Source organism: Populus nigra, chromosome 17, assembly GCF_951802175.1.
Source record: "Populus nigra chromosome 17, ddPopNigr1.1, whole genome shotgun sequence".
Taxonomy (NCBI): Eukaryota; Viridiplantae; Streptophyta; class Magnoliopsida; order Malpighiales; family Salicaceae; genus Populus; species Populus nigra.
Window position 1 is genome coordinate 8538170 of NC_084868.1, and position 13068 is coordinate 8551237.

At 34.6% G+C, this 13068-nt stretch overlaps 1 protein-coding gene across 3 annotated transcripts; it reads left to right on the plus strand.

Annotated features, from left to right (window-relative positions):
- The first annotated feature begins 2154 nt into the window (after window positions 1-2154).
- On the plus strand, window positions 2155-12558 carry LOC133677352 (probable UDP-N-acetylglucosamine--peptide N-acetylglucosaminyltransferase SPINDLY). Of its 3 annotated transcripts, XM_062099336.1 has the most exons (19): window positions 2174-2584; window positions 2766-2843; window positions 3184-3620; window positions 4396-4557; window positions 4657-4832; window positions 4946-5021; window positions 5226-5354; window positions 5605-5724; window positions 5813-5881; window positions 5970-6051; window positions 6312-6406; window positions 7033-7097; window positions 7720-7918; window positions 8660-8854; window positions 9809-9903; window positions 10007-10142; window positions 10272-10489; window positions 10724-10851; window positions 11675-12558. In XM_062099336.1, the coding sequence occupies exons 3-19, from the start codon at window positions 3210-3212 to the stop codon at window positions 12058-12060; spliced, it is 2742 nt and encodes a 913-aa protein (XP_061955320.1). In that variant the 5' UTR covers window positions 2174-2584; window positions 2766-2843; window positions 3184-3209; the 3' UTR covers window positions 12061-12558. The 3 variants fall into 3 exon arrangements, with proteins under 3 accessions (XP_061955321.1, XP_061955320.1, XP_061955319.1); XM_062099337.1 differs by lacking the exon at window positions 2766-2843 and having other exon boundaries at window positions 2155-2296; XM_062099335.1 differs by lacking the exon at window positions 2766-2843.
- Window positions 12559-13068: the final 510 nt, after the last annotated feature.

The window sequence follows — 13068 nt, forward strand, 5'->3', positions numbered from 1 at the left end:
TTGATCATTTATAATTTCACACGTAAATTTATACTTCAATTCATTTAGGGTTTTATACCTATTTACTAAGAACTTTCCCAACTAATCACAAAAATCTTCTTTTAATTTTATTATTTTTCAGTTGAGGATTACTCTATTTATCACCAATTTAAAATTTTAGGCTGAGGATTTACAACGGTACATGGTTCTATATATATGTGTGTGTGTATGTGTGTGTGTGTGTGTGTGTGTGTGAGAGAGAGAGAGAGAGAGAGAGAGAGAGAGAGAGAGAGAGATACAACTATTTATCGAGGAATGTTTTTACTAATATTTCTTTAATAGTATAAACACAATAATTAAAACACAACATAACATATCAATATCAGACAAGCCTAAATTAAAAAGGAGAATTTGTTTCATTTTCCTTTTTTCCTCCCTTTTTGTAAAATATAATAATTATATAAATATGAACCTACTGATTTGGCTGTCCTAAATCTCTTTTTTGTTTACAACTTTTTACAATTTATTTGGAAGAGTAACACCATAACACCAAACACAAAAGGCAATGCAAAGTGACATTCTGTGTAAACAAATTTCTTAGTACATGCACTTAGTTTAGAGGTGGATATAGGTTATTTACATAAGATCTAAGTTTAATGAAATTCAATATCCATATATATAAAAGTTGATAGAAAATATTTGAATGTTAAGCACAAATAAAAAAAAGAGAGAATTATGATAAACATTGTAAAGTTTGTTTTATTCGTAATGACATTTTCCCTTTAATATTTGAAAACTTACAATTTATAAACAAAGTCAAAGCCTATTTTAAATTTTGATTAAAAGATGGAGAAATTTATATATATTGATAGCTAAAATTTGCCTTCTCTCTTTTCAACCAAAATCCTTAATTCTCTTCTCTTTTTCAACCAAAATTCATATTCAAAATACAAAGACAAACCCCATGCCAAATTAATCAAGATACAACATCTTCCACATGCCAACACAAGTTGGATTTGGCTTAGTTTTGAAATCAAAACCCATCAACAAATAAAAAAATCATAGAAAATTAATAATTTATATGAAATTATAGAAGATAATAAGATAAAAATAAATAATAGTCAAAATAATTGGGATCGAAGTTAATATAAAAATTAAATTAAATTAAATTTTAAAGAATAAAATAAAAAAATAATTTAAAATAAAATATATAGCAATTAAAAAATTGATAACCAAATTTGATATAATTTACAAATAACATGATATTTTTTAGTTTTTTTGCAACTCTATAAAATATATTTCTCCAAAAATAAAAGAAAAATATTTTCTTAGAAACCAATTTAATTTTTTCTTTAACTAAAAATTATTTTTCATTGACATATTTTTTTAATGGTGAACAAACATGAGAATGTTTAGACAAAACAAACGGGGTTGAGGACATAAAATTTATTGGTTGTGCTAACATTTAATGTAGAAGAAGGGTTGATACCAATAAAGATCTTCATATGCAATAGTTTATTTAAACTTCTTTCCCTTTAAATTGTTCTACATTATTTATCTTGTGAGTTGTGATAAGAAAAGATTCTCAGTTAATGTAACTTGTATAAAAAAAACAATAATAATGATAGAAAATAAAATGTGTATCAACTTAACTTTCAAAGGATATCCATTTTCAATAAAAAGCTTAATTTATTTCTTAACTAAAAATCTATATATTTTTGTCCCTCACTCTTTTAGCATGACCTTTTAACTTTTAATAATGTTGATAAAAGGTATGATTTTTTATTAATTTGCTAAGAATTTTCTTAATATTGATGGTTTAGAAGAAGGGGTTAGTTGAGGTGGTGGGAGAAAAAGATAATTGTGACTCTAATGTTTTTTTTTTATTATGATATTTTAGATATTAAATCAATTATAATCACAAAAATATTTTATAACTTTTTTGTTGAATGAATTATGTGTTTTTTATGCTATCAGTTAATAGTAGTATTTAAAATGTAATTTTTTTAAATATAAAAGTAAAAGTACAATCATAGAATATTTATCATAATTTTTCAAGGAAAAAAAAAAAGCTAATCCATACCGACAATCGCCCCAAAAACCCACCCATTTAGCTGCCCCGTCAAAAAACAAGTGTGAGCCGTGGCCCGTGGGCACTGGGGCTGCAGTCTGCAACAGTGATGATACAAAATGCAATTATTGAAGGAAAAAGAGGGCATAGAAAAGAAAAGCCCTAAAACATAATGCAACACAACAGCAACAGCAGCAGCAAGAAGTACTGTTTGAAATTAACTAACGGACACACGACACCAAGCAGGTGGCTCCTCCTCTTTCTCTCTGGTTTTGGGACACATCGAACTCTCTTTGTCGGAGACCAGAATTAAGAGAGGGTGCCGTGTTTCTGTTTCCTTTTTTTTTTTTCCCCAGCTTTTAATAATAACCCACTAAAAAATAAACTAAAACTAAAGCTCTCTAAAAATTCTGTCTTTGGACTCGTACTTAGAGACCAGCCTTAACCTGCACCCCGCTCTCTGCTTATCATAAGCCACTCCTAATAAAAGTCTCTTGCATGACTCTGCTGTAGTGGGTTCTTTTTTTCTTGAATGTGAGTATCAAAATACCTTATTTTTACTCTTTTTAACCTGTCTTCACGACTTTCTTGTTTCTTTCTGTGTATCAAGTTGGGTAAAGATCCCCAGTTAATGTTTTTTTTTTATAACTTCTATCTGGGTTTTACTGGGACTTAATTATTCATTTCTGATGTTCCTTTTTTTGTGGTTTATTAGGGTTTTATTGATGATCAGCTGGGGTTCAAGATTGTAGCTTTGCTTAATGAAGTTATTTCTTGAATCAGTTTTGACATAGTTAGGGTTTCCAATTGTGTGTTTCAATGCAATTATATTGATGGAAGAACAACTCTCTCTCTTTAAAATTGAAAAATTGGGTTTTGTTATACTTGTTAGTCTTAGGCAAGGTGAAGTGGTTGTTTCAGTGATGTGAAGTAGAGAGCTGTTCAGTTCAATCTGAAAAAGCTTGAAACTTTATGCATTTTATCAATATTAGTGTTATTGTTACGTTCCTGTTATATTTCTTGTAAAGTTCAAAATTTTATGTCGAGCATTAATTAAGCCTTGCATTTGTAGTATTTGATTGCGCGGTAGTTGTGAATGAAAAGTTGATTTGCATTTGTTGATACTGTTATAGGAAAGATAGATTCTCGATATATCTGGATGGCGTGGACAGAGAATGATGCTGGTAGTGTGAGAGAGAAGGAACTGATTGAAGATAATGGTTTCTTGAAAGGATCACAGCCTTCAACTGGCACTAGTGGCTCTCCTGTTGTTTCATCTCCAGTGCAGAAGGGGTTTGAAGGGAAGGATGCACTCTCTTATGCCAATATTCTTCGGTCCAGAAATAAATTTGCAGATGCTCTTGCTCTTTACGAGAGTGTCCTGGAGAAAGATAGTGGAATTGTTGAGGCTTATATTGGAAAAGGAATATGCTTGCAGATGCAGAACATGGGAAGGCTTGCTTTTGATAGTTTTGCTGAAGCTATCAAGCTGGACCCACAGAATGCATGTGCCCTGACACATTGCGGTATATTGTACAAAGATGAGGGTCGTCTGTTAGAGGCTGCTGAGGTATGCTCATGCCAATTAATTCATCTTCTTCATGAGAAAAAAATATCAGTAAATAAGATGTCCATGGTAATCAGAAGTTAGTACACCCAGTAAGCTTGTACTAAAATTTTTTTTACAGGTTGGATATGACTCTGTACTATGCAAATTGTAAAGTATTCGAATTGCAGTTTACAAGTTACTATTTCTCCTTTGTTTAGGTGTTTTACTCTTGAATTATTTTGTAACTCATCACCATCTGCATATTAGATGCAATGAAAATGTGGATTGGTGATAGCTGATACTAATCACTAGTTTCTACATTCTTTGCATGATAAATTGGAACTGGGAGAGTTTATAGTCTGTGCTCATAGCCCAGCTGTCCATGCATGTTTATGGACTCAGACGGATGCCTCATCCTGCTTGTGTTGAATGTAAAGCTACAAGTAAATACTGTTCAATGGAAGAAAATAGATAATTTATTGTTTTTTTTCTATTCTGTTGTGCGACACTAACTTTTAGTTCTCCTTTTGATCTTCTGTATTTTCTTGTTACAAAATGTTCTGGGTAGCTATGAAATTATGGTCTATCAAAGCCAGCCTGAGAGCTGCAATGCATAAGGATGTTTTGACCATGTTTTACCATAATATTGTTGTGAATACCATTCTACAAGTATTGAAACTATGTCTTTGCAAATCATGTGTGTTTATATATGAGTTGATCACACTCGGGTTTGTTTGGCTTTGCAACTATTTATGTTAAAAGTTGACTTGGAAGAGTTTATTGATTTTTTTTGTAGTCGTACCACAAGGCTCTGAAAGCTGATCTTTCATACAAGCCAGCTTCAGAGTGCCTAGCCATTGTTTTAACAGATCTTGGAACCAGCTTAAAGCTCTCTGGTAATACACAAGAGGGAATTCAAAAGTATTATGAAGCTCTTAAAGTAGATCCACACTATGCGGTAACTTAATGTCCTTAGTCATTCCCACTCCCAAATTTTTTTGCTTCAATGTTTGTTTTCCACTCTTCATGTATAAACAGTGAGACTTCTTATGTGCAGCCTGCATATTATAACCTTGGTGTTGTATACTCTGAAATGATGCAATATGACACTGCCCTTAGTTGCTATGAGAAGGCTGCAATGGAGAGGCCCATGTATGCTGAAGCATATTGCAACATGGGTGTCATCTATAAAAACAGAGGTGACTTAGAATCAGCCATTGCCTGTTATGAGAGGTATCTCTACTGCTTATCAAACCATGCTATTGGGTCCTACATGTAAGGTGTATATGCCTTCGGTTTGCTCTGCCTCTGCTGATGTTTGTTGCTTAATTACATTGTTGTTACAGGTGTCTAGCCGTGTCACCAAACTTTGAGATTGCAAAGAATAATATGGCAATAGCATTGACAGATTTCGGAACAAAAGTGGGTTTTTCATCCTTCATGTTTAGTCTTTTGATAACTGTGAACTCCCATTTGCAAAGTCTTTCTTTAGATTCAGTTTGTTTTATTTACCGTCAGTTGTGTCAATGAGAAGCTCAAGTAGCCTGTCTTTTCATGAAAATTTACAGTAGAATGTCCTTTTTCTTATGCGTGTTTGATTTTGGATTTAGTCATTTGTGTATTCAGGTTAAACTGGAGGGAGATATCAGCCAAGGTGTGGCATATTACAAAAAGGCTTTGTATTATAACTGGCACTATGCTGATGCTATGTATAATCTCGGTGTTGCTTATGGCGAAATGCTGAAGTTTGAGATGGTGAGTGATCTTTGGGAATTTTATCATGTTCTTGTCTATGCATGCATTTGTATGTCTGTTCCTCTCCCGCAATGAGATTCAGCAAATTTACTGCAGCTTGTAAACAAAGTTGAGTTTGGAATTTATTTTTCATTGATGCTAGGTTATATGTATAATTATGCACGCACAATTTTTAAGCTATTTTTATTTATTTTTTCATTACAGTAGTTTTATCATTCAGTGATTCAGTAAATCTATTCTATTTGAGCAGGCAATTGTGTTCTATGAACTTGCTTTCAACTTCAATCCTCATTGTGCTGAGGCATGCAACAACTTAGGTGTAATATACAAAGACCGAGACAACCTTGATAAAGCCGTGGAGTGTTATCAGGCAAATTCTGATACTTGTGCAGATTCTAAGTTCTCACTCCTGTGTGTCTGTGGCTGAAACCATATTTGCCATTGTTTTTATTTTGCAGTTAGCTTTATCAATCAAACCAAACTTCTCACAGTCATTGAACAACCTTGGTGTTGTCTACACAGTCCAGGTCTGAGATGGAGTCATGCTTGATGCACATTTTTTTATGTGATCATATGTCTGTCATGGTTGCTGACCAGATCCTTTCTGTTCTGTAGGGTAAAATGGATGCTGCTGCAAGCATGATTGAGAAAGCTATCATGGCAAATCCCACATATGCTGAAGCATATAATAACTTAGGTCTCTCTCTCTCTCTCTCTCTCTCTCTAACACACATCTTTGTCCACATGCCCCCTTGTGAGAAAAAAAAAGGGTTACATTGTAAATCTGATGAGTTTGTTTCTGGGATATTTGTCAACTTCTGATGCAAGTTGACGGTTTGCCTATTTTAAATTTGATTCCAGTAATATATGGAAACAGAACCCCCCCCCCCCCAAAAAAAAAAAGGACTTAATACTGTTTTTTTTCTTTTAAATATCATTTTGTTATCCTCTGTGTAGGAGTTCTTTATAGAGATGCTGGCAATATATCTATGGCCATTAGTGCTTATGAGCAATGCCTGGAGATAGATCCTGATTCTCGCAATGCAGGCCAGGTGCTTTCATTCTTTTGGTTACCTCAAGTTAATGCTAAATGCTTGTGAGTGCCGTCAGATGTCATAAATGTCAACAATGTCACTCCATATGTTTGACAACAAACCCCCCCACCCTCCCTTTTTTTAAACTGGCCCAATGACATGAATAGACAATCTAGTTTAGATGTGGAAGGCTTTAACTATAACATTAAATGGAGAAGGAATTGAACATTCTTTCTGAGAGATGAATGGGTTTATGTGTTGAGTTATGATTGTTGTCAAAGATGAAAACACGCTTCATGTGGTGTTCACTTGGTTTTATTTTTACGTGCACATGCTTTACATTGGTTGTGTGGAATTATGCCTAACAGCAGGAAAGATGTGAAATGTTAATTGGCTTAGTTAATGGAATGGTGTTTCTCCTTGGTTAAAAAAAAAAAGATATGAAATTAATGATATGGTTTTTCTCCACATGTTCACTCATCAATGAAATTTTGTACTGTTTGAATGTCTTAGACACAGTCAGAGTTGATACCCAATCATCAAATAGCTCATGTATTCATACACATTTTCTGTACGATGGGTGTCAGATCCTCTTTATGTGTCATTGCTGTCTCTTAACTGTATTTATAAACTTTCAATGGCAGAATCGGTTGCTTGCAATGAACTACATAAATGAGGGACATGATGATAAGCTTTTTGAGGCTCATAGGTAGGTTTAGCTCCTATAGACTGGGAAGTTTTTTTCATTCCAATCCTTTTTGAATCTTATGACGAGCTCACTGCATTAAACTCCTAATGAAGCCATTTAATGTTGTATGTTCTTTTGGAAAATATTCTGAATCCTGATATGAGGTTTGGAAGACTACAAGCAAAACACCATCATGATCTAAAATAATTTTTTTTTCGAATAAAGAATTACATGTGTTGAAACATTTGAGGAAGAGCTTTATCAGCATTCAATTGAGAATGTTCTTTGTTACGTCAGTTTTATACCTTCTGTTCATTGTAGATTTTGGCATTGGATGATATATCCTCATCTGTAAGCTACTACAATTGTATTTCCATCTACTTTTACATTACAAGAATGCACTTTATTCTTTTTGGGCTTTAGAAATGATTTTTCTTTTGGCATTTTCATCAAATTACATGGCTCGTGGTATTATATTTTGCTTCTTGTTGCTTATATATAAATTAAATGCTATAATCTCATGTTATGTTGTAAGTTCTTGACATTTCATAATACTGCCAATTTTTATTTTTACCTTTTAGCACTTAAAAATCTTTAAATTGAGTTTGGTGAGCCTTATCTGAAGTCAATTGCCTACATGCAGGGACTGGGGTAGGCGCTTTATGAGATTGTATCCACAGTACACTTCATGGGACAACCCAAAAGTTCCAGATAGACCTCTTGTGATTGGATATGTGTCTCCGGATTATTTTACTCATTCTGTATCTTATTTTATTGAGGCCCCTCTTGTCTATCATGACTATGCAAATTACAAGGTGGTTGTCTATTCAGCAGTTGTGAAGGTATGCATACATGGTTTGTTTCTGTTACTTGTTTATTGATTTGTTAGTCTACACAGTTGTGTAACTTGGATGCTGTTTGCCTCAATTAAAGCTCGTGATTTATTTTTTTTATAAAAAGAATCTGGTTTTAAACATAACTGATGGTGAGAGATAGCTAATCTGTAGACAGGAATCTTATTTGAAAGGCTAAAAGGAAATGGATCACCTGAGTTTCCAATGGTAGATTATTTGAGACGTCCAGAAAGTGTGTCAAACTCTCTACCCCTTCTGCCATTATTTCTTCATTGGTTCTTTGCTTTGTCGCTCAGGAATGAAATGTGCAATTTTTGGGGGGTTATTTTGGATGGCACATTTAGGAACATGCTTATGCTGTACATGGTGCAGTGCTACTTCTGGTTTTAACTTTGATTCTAGGGCTTTCAGTTTCTTGGTTATCACTTGTCACTTATGTTGCTGTTATTGCTGCCATTTTATGCACTTCCTTTATACCACTATTGCTCAGCATTATTGCCAACCATTAGGTACTATCTTCATTTGCAATTATTTTCCACTCTGATGGTCAAGTCCACAATCTGTAACATCCACACAACAACTCTGTGCACTGGATGCTAATCATCACCATGATTCCACGTAGTCTATATCACTCAATTGGAGCATTCTGTAGCATGCTTACAAATACCGCCAAGACATTCACGAGCTACTTTGTTGATAATCTGGATTTTCTTTTTCTTGTAATTTCAGCCTGATGCAAAAACGAATAGGTTTAAGGAGAAAGTCTTAAAAAGGGGTGGGATGTGGAGGGATATATACGGGATTGATGAGAAGAAGGTTGCAATCATGGTCAGAGAAGATAAAGTTGACATATTGGTAGAACTCACTGGACATACAGCTAACAATAAGTTGGGAATGATGGCATGCCGGCCAGCTCCTGTTCAGGTATGCCTCAGATTGCTTTTTTTTTTTGGGAAAGAGTTTATTTATTTTCGTGTAGGAGTTCATTTCTTAATGCTATGTTTCTAATAATCCATTCATAGTATATCTGTGTTTAAGAAGTTGTATATGCTCAAACTTTTATGTAAATAATGAGTGGTATATATTTTCTGTATAGGTTTTGGATTTATTGATTTCAGCAATCATTTTGCATTCGAAAGCCAGTTGGTCTATTGATTGTATTTTTGCTTATATATACAGCCACTTCTATGGATAGCACATTGAATTGTGGAGTCCATAATGGCTCTACTTGTATTAGCACTTGATATAGCTTGAAAAGGCCAGCCTTCTGTACACTTCATACCTCCCTGCTGCAAATATACTTCTATTTTGTTTAAAATTGTAAAAATACATACATATGTAACTCATTTTCCTGAACCTCCAATAATGGGAATATTCTTTTTCCAGTGGTCTGATGGTCGATGATGTGAGTATGAGGAACTTGTTAGATTTGCGCTTGTAGGTAGCATGTGCACAGTTTCTTGAAGAGAAATATTGGAGTAATCCTGGTCATACAAATTTGTTAAAGTCTAAGATACTTTTTGATTGGTTCATCGTTAGCATGTCATTGGGATCTGATTGAGGGTTGGATGATTATAGAAACCATGAATAATTAGCTAGAAAATTATAATTATAAACGGATGTTAAAAGCACAAAACTGTTATACAAGTCCCAAAAGAGAAGGACAAAAACTCAAGAAGCATTTAAAAATATGCTTAAATGTAGACAATACTAGCACATGCCAAAAATAAAAAAACCGCCTGTGCTGTGAATGTCTCAGATTCTGTTCCTTTTTGCCCAAGTTAGATTTTTTTTCCATTTGAATTGTACTAGTAAAAACAGCTCACTGTGGGACTTTGTCTTTTTGCCCAACTCAGATTCGGTTTGTCTTTATTTTAGGTGACTTGGATTGGCTACCCAAATACAACTGGCTTGCCTACCATTGATTACAGAATTACTGATTCATTCGCTGACCCTCCTGATACTAAACAAAAGTAGGCCCTCTTATTACTTTCTTAAAGTTATTTTTCTAAAATATAGCCCAGTAGAATGATTTATTTTATGTTATCTGTGCATGGTATGCTTGTTCAATGACAGGCATGTTGAGGAGTTGATTCGACTACCAGAATGCTTCCTTTGTTATATACCTTCACCAGAGGCTGGGCCTGTTGCTCCAACTCCTGCTCTTTCGAATGGCTTCATCACATTTGGTAGCTTTAATAATTTGGCAAAGGTATTGGTTACTTCTGTGATTAGACAAGTAAACCACTATCAATACTGGAAAAATTATCTGATTGCTTCTATATTTTGTGTCCTTTTTTGCCCTTTTTGTTGTTTCTTCACATTCCCCCCCCCCCCACAGATAACACCTAAGGTATTGCAAGTTTGGGCTAGGATACTCTGTGCAGTTCCAAACTCCCGCCTTGTGGTGAAATGCAAGCCATTTTGCTGCGATAGTGTTCGACAAAGATTCCTTACAATGTTGGAGCAGCTGGGGTTGGAACCACTGCATGTTGATCTTCTGCCTCTAATTCTTCTTAACCATGATCACATGCAAGCTTATTCTCTAATGGACATTAGGTATGATTGTCGGTTTTAATATACTTGCAACCACCTTTTGTTTGATCTTGAAGATGTTCAGAGAAGCAAAATGCGTTTTTTGCTCTTTATATGTTAGGTTGATACCTCTACTTCTATCACCTGTCTTCTGGGATTTATTTGCATTATTTAGATATACGTACTTTTCTAGTACACTTCTGGTTTGGCATGTGAATCTTCTTTAGGGTTCTGTCTTATTTTTTTTATATGATGTAGCTTGGATACTTTTCCATATGCTGGAACAACAACAACATGTGAATCTTTGTACATGGGAGTTCCATGTGTTACCATGGCTGGTGCTGTACATGCTCACAATGTTGGCGCGAGTCTTCTCAGCAATGTCGGTGAGGACCTTTCATTTCAACTTTTTATTTCAAGCCTATCTTAAATTACTATGGGTTTGTATGCCTCATTGCATTTGATGCCCTTGATTTTTCTGTTTACAAATTGCTTGTCTTGTGATCGAAAGTACGAAAGTAGGTTTTGAGTAAAAACTCTGCTTTGTGACAGTGGATAACATTTTTAAAACCATGATTTTGTAAACTCAATACACTTGAAACCATGGTTTTGAAAGAGCTATGATTTGATGCTTTTTCAAAACCATGGTTATGAAAACTCAAATCCATTAACAGAGCCAATATCTAAAGGGGAAAAAAGGAGGTCATCAACATGTGTGCCTGTTAAATCGAAAATGAAACATAACTTTTGGATTCATGTGTGCCTGTTAAATCGAAAATGAAACATAACTTTTGGATTCATGTGTGCCTGTTAAATCGAGAATGAAACATAACTTTTGGATTTATATGGAATCTTATGGGATAAACTCTGTTGGAATGAGAATCCAATGTCACTTTGCACTGTGGTGATTCTAATGGTGTCACAGTATGCATTTCCCACCGCATCTGTGTTGTTTTTTAAGTTTTCACTGTTCACCAACAAATTTCATCTATGCTGTTTTCTGATATTGAAATTGTCATGATTAAGATTGAAGCCACCGGGTTGGAAATGTTATTAGCTTCTAAAATCTGAAGCATAATTTATTTGAAATGAACTGAAACGTTTTTATGCATGCTTATGAAAATTTTCTTTTAGCCTTTTTTTAGCTTTGATTGAGGGTGTTCAGCTTGTTTTTAATTACTGTGGATGTTGTGACTGATTGTAATGCAGGGTTAGGACATCTGGTTGCAAAAAATGAAGAGGAATATGTTCAATCGGCACTGCAGCTGGCTTCAGACATTGCGGCTCTCTCGAACTTGAGGATGAGTCTCCGGGACCTTATGTCTAAATCTCCTGTTTGTGATGGACCAAATTTTACTCTTGGTTTAGAGACAACATACCGGAACATGTGGCACAGATACTGTAAGGGTGATGTGCCATCTTTAAGGCGGATAGAATTGCTACAACAGCAGGAGGTTCCCAAGGAGGTACCTATCAAGAACACTGATTCAACAAGGATTACATCCTCAAGAGATGGCCCTCCAGAATCCGTCAAAGCTAATGGATTTAGTGCAGTCTCACTGCCCAAGGTCGATCATACTATAAACTTAGGCTAGCTGAGCTGAAAATAAATTATCTAGTGAAACAGGTGTCGAGACTGCCTGGAGTGCAGTGCTGCGTGATGGATAAAAACGTCAGCATGTATAGTATCTGTAACTGTATCTGCTGGGATTTGAAGCTGGTATTGACTGAGTTGGCAATCCCCCGTTACTTTGCAGAGGGTCAATTTTTTTTGGTAAAGAAGTGGCAATTGTTTGGCAGTTTTACATTTCTTTGGACCAGAAAGAAATATAGTCAATTGGGAAGAGATGATTTGTAGGTATCTGTATCACATTTTTTTAAAGCTTGAATCATAGAAATTAGTGGTGGCTTGGCTCTTTAACCTTTAGACTTGAAAGCACTCCCAAAGCTCTAACCCTTGGGCTGGGCAGATCACCATACAGGGAGTTGTGGTCTCGTTCCAGCTGCTGTGTATGGATGTCAGTCTGTGATCTCTTAACTGTGAACATGGTGAAATACAGCAAAATATTAATACTGTGATTTACTGATCCAAATGTTGCTGCCTATTACAGCCAGATAGTTGTCAAGAGTGGATAGTTCTTGACAGCTAGTTGTCTGAGAATTTGTTAGTTTTCTTATTTTTGTTTCAATTGAATCTTTTGCATCATTTGCTGTTCCATTGCTTATCTATTATTATGGATGCCTTGGATCGAAATTATTTGCCAAGAAACAATTTGTTCGGTTACCACTAGATAATTTTTTTGTCTGGGCTATTTCCTGCTCCTAAAAAACCATCTAGGCTGCAAGAAACATTTTGGTATTAAACCCGAGGTTAAGATTTGAAATTCTTGAGTTTTAAATTAAATTACATTGAAAGTTAATTTAAAAAAAATTCAGAAAAAAAACAAAAAAAACACTCAAGTTAATCTTGATATTCAATCCAGATGAAAAAAAATTATTATTGAATAGCGAAATTAAAAAATAAATAAAAAGGTTTTTTTTTAAAAAAAAATTAATGGACATGGACCCAAGACAAGCCCGCATGCGGGTAAGCCTTTTTTTCT